Below are 19,730 nucleotides of genomic sequence, written 5' to 3'. Positions count from 1 at the left end.
TCTAAGTAATGTTTTTTCCCGTTATTCTTCATTTTTTTTGTGTTTCGATAATATGGAATAAATGCTGAAAAAAACTTTTTTTTTCTATGTCTGCATACTGGTAAGATTATGATATTTAAAAATGAAAAAAAATTTTTTTTCATTCGAAAGTCTTATTCCTACTTATGAGCTTACTATTAGATTCTTTAGATATTTTTTTATTGAAAAATTATCTTAAATATTTGAAAGTATTTAAATTTTATCTTCAGATTGAAGGTTAAAACTTTTTTACTTTCTGTATTTGTTCTAAATGTATCACTTTTCTAATCACGAGAACTGTTTTTTTGAGAACTCGAATATTTTTCGAATTTATTTAAAAGACAATTTAGTTGCTTGAGAATGTATATAAGTGAAAATTTTGAAAGCCTCAAATAAGTTTTCTTTAGCAAGTTAGAAAAAAAATGATGTGAATAAAATAAATTTTAAATGCTCCAAGAAAAGTCCGTTATGATTTAATATGGATTCCTCTATATATTTTATTCATATTATACCTTTAAGCTTCGAGGACAAATCTCTCGGCATAATGATATCTCTTGGTTGTCCATATTTTCTAATCCAAAAATAGAAGACAAACTACATATAACTTCACCAATCATAGCATCACGAGAATACCTATCGAAGCTTAGCACAATAAAGTGCAGACTGATTTTCTTTAAATAAATAAATAATCATTATTATACAAATAAAATAATTTTGCCTTAAGGGGGACCACTAGTGAGACCGCCTGAAAAAAGACGATTTTTAGAAATTAAAAAAAAAAAAACTATTGCATGGAATGTTGTAATGTTTCAAGGATACATTTATGTACGGAGAGAAATGCCACGTAAATATGCATATGCAGCATAGCAATAATTACATTACTATATAGTTTGTGTCACGCCACTTTTATGTGACTGCTTATATAAAACATAGAGTAATGTAATTATTACAATTCTCCGTACACGCAGAGAATTTTCGAGTAAAAATCACCCCTAAAATTTGGTACTGTGAGGACATCTATCCAGCAACTAAATTTTTACTATGTTAGTAGAAATTTTACTCCATGTATCTGCGTGTAGGCACATTTACTGGACATTTCATTTTGTATGGGTATATAGTGAATACAAGATTAAATTTTTGACCAAGAAATTCAAAATTCATCGAGTTATTCACAATCTCCCAATGCTCTAAAAAAAAAAGCCCCCACTGCTGTAGTGATAGCGATTTTCTCAATGCATGAAATAAAAAAAAACAAAAAGTTTATTAAACTAGAAAGTATATATTTCCGTACCATGACTTTTGGGCTAAAAAAAAAATTTAAATGTAACAAAATGCCAAAATTATACTTTTGATTCAATCGGAAAACTGAAGGTTCGTGGCATATAGAAATATATATAAAAAAAGCTGTAATTCGAATCAAATTAATCGGATGACTTGTTTTCGAGTTATAGCTGCTGCAATTTCAAAAAATCTATTTTTGAGAACTAAGCGGCTGCTCTACAGATGGCTGTAACTAAAAATAACCATTCGGGATATGCACTTTTAATTGGAGTATGTTATTTTTAACAGTACAGAAAATTGAAATATGAAAAAAAAAAGATTTTTTTAAAATTTCACACTAGTGGTCCCCTTAGCAAAAAATATTTAAATTAGTTGATTTACCTGCAGTTGACTCTGAGAAACACCAAAAAAGGTAAAATCTTCATCATAAACAGGATCACGGGTGTTTCTTAATACTCTTGTCTTTACTCTGTCCTCTTTATCTGGTAACAGCTGAAGCTTAACATAAGGATCACTGGTTTGATGTCCACGCGCAGGCAATCCTGTGCATTTGACAACTGTCACCGCGAGAGCATTCTGATCAGCCTGATAACGTAATTTGAAAACTAGTTGTCCTAACCCAGTTTTATTGGTGTGACCATTAACAAAAGCACGCTCTGCTTTTTCACTAGATTCAAATTCAGCTTTATCTTTCTCATTTTCAGTAGTAATTGTTACTTCACAAGATGCCTGCTGAGGTGTTATACCGTTGACTCCTGGAAGTGGTTTAAGTTGAGAAGAATGATTGTTAGGGTGCTCAAGTGGTTGAGAACCAGTTGGACTTGGTGTTTGCCCACCAGAACCAGGTGGACTTTTAGCGGGACCTGTAGGACTTGGACTCTTTTTTAAGTAATGACTTGTACTTCCGGGACTTTTAACTGCTGTTGGTTTACGATGAGGTGGTCGAAATGCCAATGATTTATCCATGCTTAATTTTGTATGCTCACGACGTCGACGACATAACCACCAGGTCATCGCGGCGGCGCATATTACTGCTGTCGCTGCGATACACAGTCCCACAAGGGTGTTCGTTGATACTGAAATTTTTATTATTTATGTTTGATCTAATTATTTGCTTGCATTTAATAAATAAAACATCAGTTATTGATCAATTGAATTATTTTATAAAAATAAAAACTAAGTTGTTGTTCAAATATCATTATTACTTTTGACTAATAATCCACATAACATATGGTCAATATTTGATATCACATGAAATACCATACCGATAAATTCTAAAAATTAAAACTACGATAAATATCTAGATCACATTTTGTTATTGAGAGTTTGAGAATTATTATAATTTCATTACTTTCATTAATTATCAGTTATTATTATGAATTAAATTATATTTCTGATAAGAAAACAAAAATTATTAACTTAATTAGTATACAATTAAATAATAAGATATAAAAAATATCAATGTAGAAAAGCATGACACGTCATTGGAAGTACCATCTGATATTGAAAGTTTATATAAATAATAAAGTATAAATGAAAATACTTACCAGATTCCACAGGCCTTATCAAAGGTCCATCCTCCAAAAGACCATCGACCATTTTGGTCGTTTTGTTATTAAAAATATTTATTGTATTCACAAAAAGGTTTATTTCTTTAATTAGACGATAGACACGGGCGTTACATACGGCGTGCAACCGAATCCTTCATGTCCAGAAACACTACCGAGGAACGTCGATCAATAGTTTGTTCAACGTGACTTGCGCGAAGGGTAGTTTTCCATTATTATTAAAATATAAGCGGAAATCCAACTATCAATTTTATATAATTTTAATCAAGTGTCTTTGATCATCAAATAAATTATTAGAACAATTTTGATTCCAATTTTATTTATTTCCTTCACATAATCAAACGCACTGTAATTAATCCATGTAATAATCGACGATTTTAAAGAAATTTTTTGAGTAGGATTCGATTCGTCTAAACGATGTCAGTGGAGGTAGTAAGAAAAACGTTTAATGCAGATATGGAAGGATCTTACGTTAAAATTATCAACAAATAGAAGGAGAGAGTGCACGGAAAAAAACGCAGCTCAAAACTAATTAATAATTATAGCCGTCAAATAAACAATACTTTCCAAAAATAAGTTTACAATTCAAACCGAAAATTGTTGTTATTAGTGGAAAATTTCATTTTTGCGTAGATTCTTACAATCAGTATTGTAAATTTTATGATTTGAAAAAATTATAATGCAGATTAGTGATAATTAAATAAAGAATTGTAATAATCGATAATTATTTTACAATGATCATTCTGGAAATAATATTCAAAAATCTCTTTGATAATATTATAATTTTGAGCTAAAAACATTTGTAAGAGTAGAAGTTTAATGTTACAATCCATTTAATATAAATTACCATAAAATTTACATATATTGTTATCCATTCTTTAAAATTTAGTAGATAATAAAAAAAATATTAGTATAGAGTAGATTGTGATTTTTATTTAGAAACAACAGAAAAGTCACTCATGACTCAAGTTATGTTTATATGAATTTTGCAAACATTATTCATTTATATCTCGATTAGTACAATTTGTAAGATTATCAGGAGACACGGTAGGGTCTCGCGCCAAGTACACGTTCAAACACATGAACATGTGTGAAGTGTCATGGCGCGAGCCTGCCGTGTCTCTATACCGTAGACCGAACGGATTTTAGCTCCTTAATTTTACTTCATAATATATTAGAACTACTGGCATGTGACCCTATCTAGACGATAGCCAACAAGGAAAAAAAAATATATTAGAACTAACACTTAAAACATTTAAAAAAAACGGTCTGTCGGTTGACCCTGCCGGACCAGCCCCAAAACTTCCCGCTTATTTCGAGCTCCTTGAGCTCGAAAATACTTTTGTATGCCTTTATTTTCGAAAGAAAACGTTTTTTATCATTTTTTCTCAAACGATATCTCTCGAACAAATAAACCGATTGAGACGTTCAAGGCGGCAATCGACGCATTTTATTAAGTTCTACAACTGATCAGATTTTCAAATTGATTCATTAAGTCGTTTTTGAGAAATTTTCAAAATACTAAAAAAAATGTTTTTTTTTTAATTCTTCTGACAACAGTTTCTCTTGAAAGAATTAACCGATTTTGATGTTTAAGGTGGCATTCGATGCGGCTTATGAAGTTTCAGAGCCCAGTTCATTTTGGGATCAATCCAGAACATAAAAAGTTATCCAAAAAAAACATTTTTGAAGAAGGTTTATTTTTGAAATATCTCTGAACGAGCCCTACCGATCAAGTTTATTTTTTTTCAGCTTCAAGGTATTCGCAAGCCGCGTCGAATGGCACCTTGATGATCAAAATCGGTTCATCCGTTTAAAAGTTATAAATATTTACATACGTACGTACGTACATACATACATACATACATACACTCGGACATCATCGTGAAATTAGTCAGGATAGCTTCCTAAAACCTCAAAACGTCAAGATCTCTTAGAAAATCGGACTGAAACCAATAACTTCCCGAATTTTCGAAAATTTGCAATTTTCTTAGCGGGAAGTTAAAAAGAACTCGAGTTGTCTAAAAATTATAATATCAAATAAAATTTTATTGAGGTATTTCAGTTTTTAAAACATCGATAATAAAAATTGTTACTTAGTGGGTAAAAATTAATATTTGCCATCGTAACTTTTTATAGGTGAGATAAAATATATCGAGTGTATTATATTTGATTTATATTAGGTATGTACCTCTAGATATTGGAATGGTACTTTTGTAGCCGAGTGGTTAGCATGCTTATTCTCGAAGGTGAATATTAGCAAGGCTTGAGTTCTAATCCCACAGTGGTAAAAAAAAAATAATAGATTTAGAATGACAGTTGATATACATGTATACACTCATACAAAAAATTAAAGGAACGAAAAAATTTTTTAAATTTTTTAGTGACTTTGCGAAACGTTACTTCATGAAAAATAATCGTATCGAGATAATAAAAAAAACATTTATAGCTTAAAATATCTAGTTTCAGTGTATTGTCATAAATAATTTTTTAGAGCTATGACTTTCGCGTCTTTTACGAGAAATATCGCGAGACAAAAATTTCCAAATTTTTTTTTTTTTTACGAAGAGTCCATGGGCCATGAACAAATTTTTACAGTTAAACTAATGTATAGGTCAGTTAGCAAATTTACCCAACTTTAATTTGACTTTTTTGCATTCATATATATGACAACTTGTCGCTGAAATATTAGCCTTCAAATTAAAAATGAATGTTAAAAACTCGAATAAATTCCCTACAAAAGAGCCTTTTATCATTTTTTTGTAAAAAAATTTTTTTTTATTTTTAACATTCATTAGAAGTAGGTACAAAAAAATGCCTTTTTTTGGTTTTTTAGTAAATCAACCTCTGCTTTGTAAATATCAATAAAAAGACTAGTGTTACCAGGTTTTTTTATTTTACTGAACTTTCAACAACCTTGGAAATTTATTAATTGATCTATCGAACCGTTTTTCCGGGCTGATTGATCGAAGTTTTGCAAAAGAATTGAAAGAACAAGTTTTGTTTCTTTAAAAAGGTAATCATTATCAAAATGAAAAAATAATTTTGTTTTTACTTTTCTTCTATTTTTGCATAAGTTATCACAGTAAATGCGAAGAAAAGAGAAAAAAAAATCCAAAAAAGTTAAAAAAAAATAAATTCGGAACTTGGTTTTTATGTTCGAATTTTTTTTTTTTTTACTTTTTTTGGAATTCTTTTTTCCTCTTTACCTCACATTTACTGAGTAACCTCCACAAAAATGGAAGAAAAGTAAAAACAAAATTATTTTTTCATTTTGATAATAATTACATTTTTAACGGAACAAAACTTGTTTCTTTAATTATTTTGCACAACTTTGATCAATCACCCCAGAAAAATGGTTCGATAAATCTGTAATAGGTAAAACTTGTTTATTTCAATAATGCGAGGAAATTATTAAGGAAACTAGAAAACAACTAACCCTTGCTTGAATTTAGCTCGCCGGACTCCAGGGCCGAAGAAAGGTTTCCAAAACATAGGTCTAAACAAAACAAAACTTTATTTAATAATTATTTATATGGGAATTAGCTCAGATCCCTTTTTACAACCTTATGCGGTCACTCAGTGACTTCTCGGTCGCCCACACACACACACACACACACACATAAATCCTCGCGGGCTAATTTCGCGGTTCTAGAGTACCCCTGGTGCCATGAGGTGTCTGGTCAACTACCCTAAGCTCTACACGAGTTTCCATTCCCAGAGGGTGAACGGATGGTCTTCGGTTCACCCCCACCTACTCGACTATGATCATCTGCCGTACCTCCGCAGAAGGCCTTAGTACGGGAACACCGAATCTCTAAGAGAGCAAACTCACTTACCTTGGTCCTGCTCAGACTTGAGGTAGGCGTTGTTCCTTTGTGTTATCCGGGGAATGGTCTTCCTCTCGAGAACTCAGAAGACTAAATTGCCTTTACGGGCTTTTCTGATCGATCTTATTGCCTGGCCTTTCCGCCGTAAGTGTGGAAAGGATTCATTCCGTCTCCCTCTTGTGTCGCCCGCTTAAGTATAGTGAGAGAAAATTTATTCTGTCCGTATAAATTTTATAAAGGAAACACAAATAATCGTGAAATGAGAGAAAAACAATATTGAAGAGAATTAAAATCTTTCTAAGTTCCGATCGCTCATTCTCTCATTCTATTTCTTCGCCGTTGCGAGTAGTTAGCTCGGCTAAACAAACTCCACGTATTTAGTATTTACTTAAACTCTTAAACGCATTCTTTTTCTTTCATTTCCCAATTTTATTTAGTAAAATTATTTTTGTTCCAATTCCCTTTGATTTTATCATTCGGGACTTGAAAGAATTCTAATCTCTCCGATATTATTTCGCTTATTTCGACTTCTCTCACAATACTGTCAATGATATTTCTATCTCTTAATTCTTTTAAAAGATTCACTCGGAACACAAATTCGCGTTTTTTCTTCATTCTCCTTTGATTTCATTCGCTTGGGACTTGGAATAATTTTACTCGGTCATGTATTTACACACTCGCACCGTACCATCGCATAATAATAGTAAGTAGAAATCATTCACAATAATCATAGTCATAGTAAAAATAACAATAGTAGCAATTGTAATAAGCATAATCATAGTAGTAACAATAGTAATAGTATTAATAGCATAAGAAAACTCACAATAATAGTATTAGCAATAGTAGAAGTAGTAATAATCACTCTAGTTATTAGTAATAGTAATGATAAAAATAGTCATACTACTAGTTATAGTCAAAATAGTAAGTAGTTATAAGAGTAGATCACAATAATTATACTAGCAATAGTAGTCATGATAATAATTATAAAAGTAATAGTCATAGGAAAATAAAAGTAATAATTCCAAATAAAATCAAAATAATAATCAGTATTAGTAATAATAATAGTAATAGTCATAAGAAAAAAGAATAATACTGGTTCTCTGCCATCTTCATCACAAATCAATTTAAAAATTCACAGGGTTATTGAAGGTTCAGTCAGCAAAAAAAGAAAACCTGGCAAAATTGGTCTTTTTATTTATATTTACAAAGCAGCTGTAGATTTACTAAAAAATCAAAAAAGGCATTTTTTAACTTCCCGCTAAGAAAATGATTAACTTTCAAAATTTCGGGAGGTTATTAGTTTCACCCCGATTTTCGAAAATCAAGTTTTCATTAGATGTGACGTTTTGAAGTCCTAAGAAGCTATTCTGACTATTTTCAGAAGGATATCTGTGTGTGTGTGTGTGTGTGTGTGTGTGTGTGTGTGTGTGTGTGTGTGTGTGTGTGTGTGTGAATGAATGTAAACTCTTAGTATCTTTTTAATGAACTGGCTGATTAAAATGTTTGAGGTGACAATCAAAAGAGTTTGTTAACCGTCGACTTTTCTGAAAATTACAAATCGATCGATCGAATAGACTATAAGATATGAAAGAAAAACAAAAAAAAAAAAAAATTCAGTTTTTTTCAAATTTTTCAGAAATAGCTCGATTAATCAATTCCAAAATCTAATTCGCATAAGAATTCTATGAAACGCGTCGATTGCCGCCTCAACCATCTCAATAGGTTAATTCGTTTGTAAGATATCGTGGAAGAAAGAAATGCTAAAATACAGTTTTTTCCGAATACAATGGCATACAATAGTATTTTCAAACTCGATGAGCTCGAAAATGTATCCATAACAATGTTTTCGAGCTCAAGAAACTTGAAAACAGCGGGAAGTTTTAGGGCTGGCCCGCAGGGTCATCCGATAGACAGATTATTATTATTATTATTATTTTTATTTGTTTTTTAGTTAAATGCTCAGGGCGTTATCCCCGGTAGTCCGACTCTACCGAGGGCCTCACCTGAGCGCCAAATCGTTACTGCTGCGATTCATCATCAACAAGATGATCAGCATGTGCAGCTGGCCAAGTTTCGTTGCCTTAGGAGACGGAGGGATCCGAGTATGACAGCCTTTTGCATCCGCGATGCTAAAAACTCAACTTGCGATAAACAAGTTGGGATTTTAGCCAATGCAGACACAAAAGTCTGTTTCGTCCCTCCTAAGACGCCAACAATGAGTACGACAAGCTTGACAAGGTAGCCTGGGTAAAGTTTGCCAATTTCAAACAGGAGATCCTGATATATTTCGTGTTTGTGCTCTTTTTTAACTGTAATTTTATATTAATTAACTGTAATGTTATATTCAGCTGGAGCTCAAAACGCAACAACATAAATGTTACGAGCGGTTTTATCGAACAGCACAATATCAGGTTTATTGTGGTCGATCTTCCGCGTTGTAGCGAATGGCACGTTCTAATAAATACGGCAACGGTCATTCTCAACAACTTGCGGAATATCTCCTGACAGGTAAGGCAGTACTGGTGTTTTATCGATACCGTGCGTATGTCTAAGATGGTAATAAAGTACTCGCAGAGTAGCATTATGACGCTGGACGTATGCATTTCTTACCAGCACAGGACATGCTGACAAAAGATGCATAAGCTTCTCTGGATGCTGTTTACAAACCCTACACAAAGTGTCGGGTAGCTGCATCTGGAGCATGGTATTCAAGAATGTTAATAACACCATCTTGGCAGGAAAAAATATACCCTTCAGTCTCGGATATCAGGCCAGCTGACTTAAGGAAGGAAAACGTCAGCTGGGTGGACAAGCCATGTTCACGCACGTGTTTAAAGAACACGCTGTGCATGGACTTGTCCATATGTGTACTGAGCAGTTTTTGTTGCTCAGCGTTCCTGACGACCGTGTTAAATTCCTCCTTAGGGAGGTCAATAAGAGGGTTTACTCTTCCGAGACCAAAGGATTTTGCTGTGTATATTGCTGTCTTATATAAAAACGCTCCCTTCTGCCCATTCTCATAAATATGAACAATTTGCATAAGGAAGTCGGTTTCATCTGCTGTGAAATTGACAACATCGTATGTTAAACCCAAAACCAAACGATCATGTAGACCCTCCAAACTCTGTAAACCTCTCCTTCTGATTTGCCGGGAAAGGTATAATCTGGTGATTGAGGATTTAGGGTGCATGCTCCGATTCATATTCATGAGTGCGTGTCTTAATATCGAGGTTTCTGAGCTCTTTTCGAGCCCATTTGAGGACACCGAAAGAGTACAGGAGTATCGGGACAGCAAGCATGTTTGTTGCAGAGACTTTGTTTTTCCCGGAAAGCTCTGATGACCAGATTTTCCGGCGTCTCCGCACATACTCGCTGTAAAGAATCATTTTGATTTTCGAGACGTCCTGCATAGGACTCCCGTCAATCCCTAGATATTTGTACGACTTTCCGGCGTCAAGATGATTAATGACGCTTCCATCTACTAACTCGATATCTTCGCGCAACTCAGAACACTTATCCTTTACCAGATTAACGACCGCGCATTTGTCTAACCCAAAAGACATGTCGACATCCCGCTTATACGCTCCTACGATGTTCAAGGCTGTTTGAAGGTGGTCCTCATCAGGAGCATACACCTTTCGACCAATACTTTCGATCAGCTGAAGGACCCACTGAGTATCCACGGATTTGGCGAAAGGCAACAGATATCGGCAGCAGTGAGATGCAAAACAGCAGAGGGCTCAGGGAATCTCCCTGAAAAACTCCTTTTTTGTACTGCAAAGCTTCGGTCACACGTTTGTCGTTGTCACATGAGATGTGGAACCGTGTTTGCCAAAGCTGCATTGTACGCCAAATGCATCCCACTGTATCGTGATTGACCCCAAGGCATTTGAGCAAAAATAGAATAAGCTCATGAGATGTTGAGTCAAATGCCTTGCGGTAGTCAATCCAGGCCATAATCAGGTTGCGCTGATAGTAAATCGCGTCTTGAATGACACAATGATCCACTAACAGATTCTCGTTGCAACCTGACAGGCCTCTTTTACTGCCACGTTGTTTGTATATCTGCTGCCATACAGGGTCTATCTCTTGCAGAATGCGATTATTCAAGATTTTGGTGAAAACAGGTGATAGGCCTGTAGTTTCGGGTCAGACAAGTCACCTTTCTTCGGGATGAGCACGGTTCGCTCTTCTACAAGCCAACATGGAATTGATTCACTTCCTCTGATGAACGCTGTAAAAATCCGGGCCAGATGACTATGGGTAGAAGTTAGTATCTTCCACCAAAACAAGTTAATGCCATCCGGACCCGGAGCAGCCCAGTTCTAACTATTATTCAGAGCTGAATGAACTTCTTCCACGGTAACTTCAGGGCTCTCTTCATCAGCGTTGTCGTTGCGATGTTGTCGACGAAATGCCTCGAAGTCGTTGAGAGCTGGAGTGCCACGATTCACGTTCGGTTGATCACCATACAACTCAAACCAGAAAGCTTCTACTCATTCGGTAGATGGGGGATCACCAGAAACAGAGGTCTTAGGTGTCAGAAAGCATGAAGGACTTAACAGAAACAAAGAGTTATCGGTAAGCCGCTTCAGCTTTTTCTCTAGTGACTTTTGAGCAGTCACCAGAGCCCGCAACCTGTTAAGGGAACCTTCTTTGATGTTAAGAAGATTCTCCTTATTCAGTGTCTGATGCTGGTATCGTAGTTGAGCTGCAATACGGCGGACTTTAGATGTAAACGCTTTACGCGCAGTTACATACTCAATCACACACCGAATGCGGGGGACATGTTTCCGGAGATCATCAATCTTCAGTGTTAGCTGTCTAATGCGCCCTCTCATCTTAGTCTCAGGAGAAAAGGTATTTCTCCTTGCTGGAGGTAAGAGTGAGAAAACAACATCGTAGACAGCTTGATTGATAATGAGTGGAGTAGAGTCTTTCTGAATTTGAGTATATAGTTCGTAATTTTTCGTGTCAAGTAGATGTTTTGGGTAGTGTATCTTCTCAGTGATACATACACGGAGAATAAAAAATAGTAGTGGCAACTCTCTGAGATAGTACTGGGTACTTTCTGTAAAAAAAAAAATTTCAGAAAGTACCTTATGCTATCTAGGCTGTATCCACTACTCTCTGGACAGTACTGGTTACTATTCCAAACAGCAAGTATACGGAGAATAAAAAATAGTAGTGGCAACTCTCTCAGATAGTACTGAGTACTTTCTGTAAAAAAAAAAATTTCAGAAAGTACTGTATGCTATCTAGACTGTATCCACTACTCTCTGGACAGTATTGGTTACTATCCCAAACAGCAACCACTAATATCTCATATAGTACACTCTTAGATAGTAGTCAGTGGCATCTGTAAAGTAACGAGTACTCTGCCGGAAAGTATAGGCACGTTTCTAAGATATTACAAGATACTATCTGCAGATAGCACGTGTGTCGATCTGTAAATGACAGTGGTTACTGCGCATGACAGGACTGTATACTTTCTGAGATAGTAACCAGTACTTTCTCAAATAGTTTTCAGGAATATCCAAGACAGTAAAAGTGAAGTACAATTTTAAATTTATTATTTCATCAAATTAAGCCGAATCAAAATCAATTAACATTAATTCAAGGAATGAAGTCGTAATAGCAAATAATTACCTATAAATAATTAAAAACTAATTGTGTCGAACAAATTTTTTTTAACATTTAATTTTATAAAACGATATTAATAATAAATTAACTCAATGAATGCAGTTTTTTTTGTAACGCAAATTATTTTTTAATATTTTAATTTTCAAAGATTTATTCAGATATTTCTTTTTTTTTTTATTTTAGTTACAAAACTTATAATTAATAAAAAAAACTATATAAAAGACTATAATAAACACAAATATGTCATTCTTTTCTATAAAATGAATAACCACAATTATAAATATTAATTTTTTATCCAACTGTCTTATATCCCAGGGAATACACCAACGTAACAGTGATATCACATCTAGAGAACATGTAACGTAACAAAGTCAACGTTAATTTTACATTTTGATTATACAAGTTGTAATGTAAATGGTACGTCAAATTTGTGACATAAATCTGACATTAAGATTACGTGTATGTTACTGACCGAGTGATATCACATTGCTGATCTTAATGTGACGTTATATTTATATCGCTTACTAACATTAGCTTTACATTCTAGATATTACCTCAAAATTACATAACAAAATCGACTTATAAGTGACATATATAATCTTGGTGATTCTACTTTATCGTCATATTTACATCACAATGTAATGTTTCGGATATGTTCATACTGTTACATCACTCTTACAAAAAAAATAGTTATATTTATTTTACATCGAAAAATTTCATCACATTTATGTAAAAAATTTTACTTTACAATGATGTACGTATTTCGATGGCATTGCGATAGAAAGGGTTATGCACAAAAAGTATGTATTTGTAATAGTTAATATTTTTGCATTTTTCTTATGTAAAAACTAATATTTAACATTGAAACGCGCTGAGGTTTATGTCGAATCGATGGAATAAACTTTTTTATTAATTTATATAAATTTACATCTGTATTTTCATTTGCTTATAAATATATTTATTTTATTATTGGACATTTTCTTTGGTTTTTTTTTATTTTTATTGTTATTATTCTTATTGATTAAATTAAATACAAATAAATAACTATAAAAATAATTTTAAAATAATTATTTACAAGCAGGCGGAAAAACTTAATAAAGTGTCTGACGTGAGTGCATGCAGTCGCTGCACAATAAATATTTGGTACTTCAGGAATGCATCAGCCTAATGCGGGATTCGCTTCTCATCCTGGCACCGTTCCAGTTTCCGCACAAGCTGAACAAGGTATGAATCAAATTGCTATGGCTCAACTTATGAGTTGTATTCAAAATTTAACTCTTGCGTTGAGCACACAAAGGGAAAATAATCCACAAGTGCCTGTACAATCAAATACTCAAACAGTTCGCAACGTAGCTCACAGTTTTGGCGACGGGGAGTACGGTACAGGACACTTGACGCAAGAAACCAGGGCTATGACTCCTTCAGCCCTCCAGTTTTATAAACAACCTGGTACCAGTGGAACCAATAATGACCACAGTAACATAGCAGGCACAAATAATAACAATTTAAATAATAACTTAAATAATAATTTAAATATGAACACAAATAATAATGTAAATAATTACCCAATCGGAATAAATAATAATTCAAACCTGAATAATAATAATAATTCATACGGTAACTATTGCCCTAATAGAATGCGGAATAATAATTTAAATAATAATGTCAACAATAATAATCATCTCGGTAACAATTACCCGATAAATAATTTTGGTAATAATAGTAATGATATACTAGAGGATAATTTGGGAGCCAGTAACTACCCAGATAGATATCCGACCAACAATGGCGGTGAAAGATACCAAGGATTCATCGAGCAACCTAGAGAGAATAATTCGTTAACACCCGATTTCGCTACGTAAATGGCGGGATATCAGAGAAATCGTGAGAGCGTGGCCTGTACGTTATCCGCAGGGCGACTTGTCAGCCAATAGTTTTCTGGCTTCGTTCGAAGCCATGGCGTTTCGTGAGGGTTGGCTTATGACCGATTATGTAAAAATTCTTGGGTATCTTTTAACCGGTAAAGTTACTAAATGGTATGATACGTTTAGTAGGCATTGGACAGATTATGACCATTTTAAGCGGGAGTTTCTACGAGCATTTGGATCTCAAAAGACGGATACGCAGTTACTAATGGAAATTGGTCAGTTAAGACCACAGACCGGCGAATCATCAATTGATTTTGCATTCAGAGTACAACAGAAATACCGCGAAATGCGTATTCCCCCTCCAGAGTCGGAACAAGTTACAAACATTCGAAATCATCTACCTAGAAGCCTATCAACTTTGGTGTTTTCTAGGTCAGTACATACTTATGATGACCTCCTATCGGTATTACATGAAGCTGCCGAACTTTTGGAGGAAAATAAACGTGTGTTTGACACGTCGGATAAAACACACTCTAAAACAAAAGAAAAATCGCGTTTTTCAGCAGTACACACACTCCCGCGTACTCCGATTTTGGTTGAGATGATGAATGATATGCAACCACTCATTATTGAAGAAATCCGAGAGGGTGAAGACGGTAAATTAATCGTTTGCGCATCAACGGCAACTGCGCAACCCCCTCAACAAAACTTTTCATCGTATCGCTCCCAAAATGATCGGGCACGAAATTCTAATAACGTGAAGAACAACGGTGATTCTATACCGCGTTCTTACAGTGCGGTTACTGCTGGTCGAAATTTTCACCAAAATTTCTGCTTTGATTGCGGACAAAATGGTCACGCGTTTGAGCAGTGTACTAATATAAGAGTTGACGTCTGTAATTTTTGTTTTAGAGCAGGACATATTCGACAGAATTGCTTTCAGGTAAATGACGGTTTACCTAGGAATGGGTCGAACCAAAATTTCAATTCCCGTCGGTCAAATGGTTCTGTCCCAATTAATTATCAGAATAGGTATAATAATAATAATACAAATTTAAATAGAAATAATCATAATTATAACTCTAATGTAAACCGTAATAATTTTAACTCGAGTCGTGGGCAATCGAATTTTAATAGAGGAAATTCGAATTTTAGTTCGGGAAATTTCAGAGCAAACGACAACCGTAATAACGGCGGTAATCAGTCTTATAATAATAATCGTTTAATACCTAATAATAGTAATAATAATAATAACCACTCTAATTGCGTCGAAGCTCAGTTGACCAGTGTCGACGATGCCAGCCACACTGAGTCGTCAAAAAACTAGTTTCGCCCTCCTATTCCCCGAGGAAACAGGGCGCGAAATCTAGAAGATCTATTAAACAAATAATAAGGGGAAATCGGAGCCCTAGTAATCGTCGCTTACATCAAGCCTGGTTGGACAAACCAAAACAATTTAAAAATCAAGTAGTAATTAATTCGTTAGATAAAACTTTGGAACCTGACGGCGTCTTAGAATTGAGTACCGTCGGTCCGGTTGAAGTCAGTAGTTATGAAGGTGTAGTAAATAAAACTTCGGAACCTGACGGCGTCTTTGAGTTGAGTACCGTCGGTCCGTTGGAAAAAATTTATGATAAAAATTCAGTAAATGAAAATTTAATGAGACCTGACGGCGTCTTAGATTTGAGTACCGTCGGTCCAGTGATTGAAACTTATAATAAAAATGTAGTAAACGAAAATTTAATGAGACCTGACGGCGTCTTAGTGAGTACTGTCGGTCCAGTAGTTCTAACCAGTGGTGAACAAGTAGGCGATGTTATACTAGAAAATCCAGTTTTGAATTTTACTGGTTCCGTGTTTAAAAATAATGATGATAAATCGGGTACTGAGGTCGATTTAATTGACCTCTGGAGCCCAGAAGCAGTCGAAAAAATTTCAGAAGATTTAATTAGCTTTGATGAGATAAATGAAATTAGTAGTGGCGGTCGTTTGTTGAATTCGAGTACTGAAAAAGAAACCTTTATGGAATTTTGCGATTTATACGATAACCTGAATGGTTTATCGATTTTTAATAATTTGTCTGTTGTAAATAATAAATTGTCCGTTTCAAATAATATTTATTCTATTTTAAATACTGACGAAATTATCCGATGGGAAGGCTTGAGGGAAGAAGCACGGCCCACGGCTAATTTAATAGAGTTTAATAATTTAATTGAAGAGATCTGTGGAAATTTGGATCGAAATAATTCTAATGAAATGCCCCTAAAGATTTTAGAAATTTTGGAAGTTAGTGATCTTATCGAATCGATTGGTTCAGATGAATGTGAGGAACCAGGGTCTGTTAACATTCCTGGAGTGCCATATTTATGTGGATTGGAGCCGTTAGAAAGTAATGAGGAGACTGAAGAGATCTGGGAGGAAGAATTGGACCCAGGTTTGGAATCTGAAGATCCAGCTTTTAGTACTACCCCTCCATCATCTTGTTCTTCACCTTCACGCGCGTCGTATCTTCCTGATATATTTAAAGATACAGCATTACCCTCACGTATTATTAATCGCATTGCATCTCGGACAAAATTTTATCCTGGTACTGGTCCTGGACCACCAATAATTACAGCACGAATACCTGTGTCTATTTGGATATTCGGGGTGCAAGTTAATGGTATCATTGATACGGGAAGTGAGAGATCCTATATCAATCGGCGAGTTTATGACCAAATATGTGAGTTAAGCTCTGGTCAATTACAACCAGATGATACGAATCGTCGGGGAGTTCTTCTCGCGAATCATACAGAATGTAAAACTATCGGCGGGGCTCCATTTATTATTCAAATCGATACAGTAGCGGGAGAGCAATATTTGAGTGTCCTCGAGGACCTGAGTTATTCAGTAGTCCTGGGTATGGATTTCGCTCTCCAGTTTGGGTTATTGATTGATTGCGCAACTAAAACTTGGAAATTTAAAGGCACTGGTGAAAGTCATCCTTTTCAACTAATTAATTGTAATGATAAACAGACTCGTTGTCAAACACTAACTGCCAATCAGCAGAAAGATTTCGATGCGTTCTTAAAATTGGAAATGTCTAAATTCGCGGAGTTACCGAACCAAGGTCCAACTGACCTCGTGCAGCATACGATCGTTTTACAGCCTGGAATTAAACCGATACAAATTCGTCCGTATCGTCGTAGTCCTGTTATATCGGCTGAATTAAATAAACAAATAGACGATCTGCTCGAGAAGGGTTATATAAGGCCCAGTAACAGTTTCTGGTCATGTTCTCCGGTTATGGTGACCAAAGCCTCGGGTGGTTGGCGTTTTTGCGTCGATTACCGACCAATCAATAAATATACTATCTTACCTGCTCATCCTCTTCCAAATATGCTACGTATTTTAAGTGCTTTACATGATGCGAAATATATAACTACTATGGACCTCAAGGAAGCGTTTCATCAAGTTTTAATGGCACCGGAGTCCATCCCGTATACTGCTTTCTCTGTCGAAGGTAGGGGGCAATTTGAATGGGTTCGCATGCCTTATGGTCTCGCGGGAGCACCATCAACGTTTCAAAAAGCCATGGATAAACTTCGCGACAGATTTATCGAGCGAGTACACAAGAGAAACTTACCGAGTTCTTGGACTGAAAAAGTCTTCGCGTACCTGGACGATTGGGTAATTATAAGTGAGACTTACGATGAACATAAAGCCATTTTATCTCTTGTGTTCGAAATATTTCGCGAGACTGGATTGTTAATAAATCCAAGTAAATGTAAATTCGCGAGATCTGAGGTAAAATTTCTTGGTTTCATTGTAGATAGAGAGGGTCTACGACCTGACCCTGAGAAAATAGCACCGATCGCGAATTTTCCACGTCCAACGTCTAGAAAACAGGTACGCAGTTTCTGCGGGCTTGTAAATTGGTACCATAGACATTTACAAAACGTCGCGAAGGTTCAAGGACCTCTAAATAAATTATGTAGCGTAAATACTGAGTGGAAGTGGGGTGAAGAAGAGGAAAAAGCTTTCCAAGATCTTAAACAAGCTCTTGTCAATGCCAAACCTTTGGCTGTACCGCAGCCAAATTTGCCTTATTATTTATATACTGACGCGAGTGATACGGGGCTAGGCGCATTCTTGGTTCAAAAAGAACCACATACCGGAAAAGAGTTCCTTATAATATGCTTAAGCAGACCGTTACGAGGTGCCGAAACACGATATACTACAACCGAGAAGGAGTGTTTGGCGGTTGTATGGGCCGTGAGGAAACTCAGATGTTATCTTGAGGGGTTTCCGTTTGTTGTAGTCACGGATCACGCCTCGTTGAAGTGGCTTCATACGTTAAAAAACCCGAACGGCAGGCTCGCCCGTTGGGCGATGGAACTTCGGTCCCACCAAATTACGATCGAACATCGTCGTGGAACCGAGAATGAAGGCCCGGATGCCTTATCGCGCTTATACGAGGACCAGGAGCCCGTAGAGTGGTCCGAAGTCCTCGATGAAATTAAAAATAAGGGTGTAGATTTTGTGCATATTCAAGTTCGCTCATGGTACGACGTAAAGAAAGCTAATGTTAGAAAATACCCGGAAAATTTTGTTGATTGGCGCATAAATAGCGAGGATAAATTAGAATATTATAAGCCAGATTATTTGAAGGAATGTATAGATGATCAAGACGCATGGAAACTAGTTTTAACAGAGAATGAGATCCCTGATATTTTAAAAGAAAACCACGATGTACCGGATGCGGGTCATTTGGGTCGCGATAAGATGTATCATCTGATACGCACACGCTACTACTGGCCTGGTATGTATCGCGATGTCGGCGAATATGTTGAGAACTGTGAAACTTGTAAAAAGGTCAAATATAAACAGACCTCGTCTCAAGCGCCGATGCGCACGCGACAGCCTATCGAACCCTGGGCCATAGTCGCGGCCGATGTGACTGGCCCATTTCCGCGATCTAAAGCCGGTTATCAGTACGTGTTAATTGTACAAGACCTATACACGCGTTTTATTGAGATCTTTAGACTTCGTAAGCAGACGGGACTAAACGTTAAGAAGAGTTTACGTCGTGTTTTCTCACGCTGGGGATACCCTCTGTTTTTGATTACGGATAACGGCAAAGAATTTATCAATCATGAGATCAAAGAGTACTTAAAAGAAACGGGAGTAAAATCAGTACCAACCGCGATCGCGCATCCTCAGAGTAATCCGGTTGAAAGAATTAACCGTACTCTTAAACCAATGATTCGAGCATTTATTTCGAAAGATCAGACGTCGTGGGATGAGCACTTAGGCGAATTCCAACTTGCTTATAATAGTAACTATCATGCCTCACTGCACATGTCGCCATACTATTTGGTTCATGGCAAAGAACCACGGCTGTCGGGTAAAATTTCTGGACTCGAAATAGATGACTTGGATCTCGATGATACTGCGTGGCGTACTCGGATTAATCGCCTTGACCAATTACGGCATAAAATTGAAGAAGTAATGAGAAAAGAAAGTGAAAAACAAGCCGTATG

General features: G+C 35.7%; 1 protein-coding gene across 7 annotated transcripts in view; it reads right to left on the bottom strand.

Annotated features, from left to right (window-relative positions):
- LOC103572911 (synaptotagmin-11) overlaps positions 1–19,730 on the bottom strand; it is an 87,385-nt gene that overhangs the window by 3,706 nt on the left and 63,949 nt on the right. For 5 of the 7 annotated variants that reach the window (XM_053740425.1, XM_053740427.1, XM_053740430.1 and 2 more), the window contains 2 exons: positions 1,681–2,375; positions 531–689 (listed from right to left, as the gene is read on the bottom strand). In XM_053740425.1, coding sequence (XP_053596400.1) covers positions 531–689; positions 1,681–2,375 — 854 coding nt within the window. Of the gene's footprint in view, positions 1–530; positions 690–1,680; positions 2,376–2,846; positions 3,487–11,796; positions 12,244–19,730 lie in introns of those variants that run through there. The other 2 variants (XM_008546290.3, XM_008546289.3) reach the window with 2 other exon arrangements.

Source organism: Microplitis demolitor, chromosome 1, assembly GCF_026212275.2.
Source record: "Microplitis demolitor isolate Queensland-Clemson2020A chromosome 1, iyMicDemo2.1a, whole genome shotgun sequence".
NCBI lineage: Eukaryota > Metazoa > Arthropoda > Insecta > Hymenoptera > Braconidae > Microplitis > Microplitis demolitor.
Note: the sequence above shows the minus strand (reverse complement) of the source record. Positions and strands in the feature narration are given on the sequence as shown.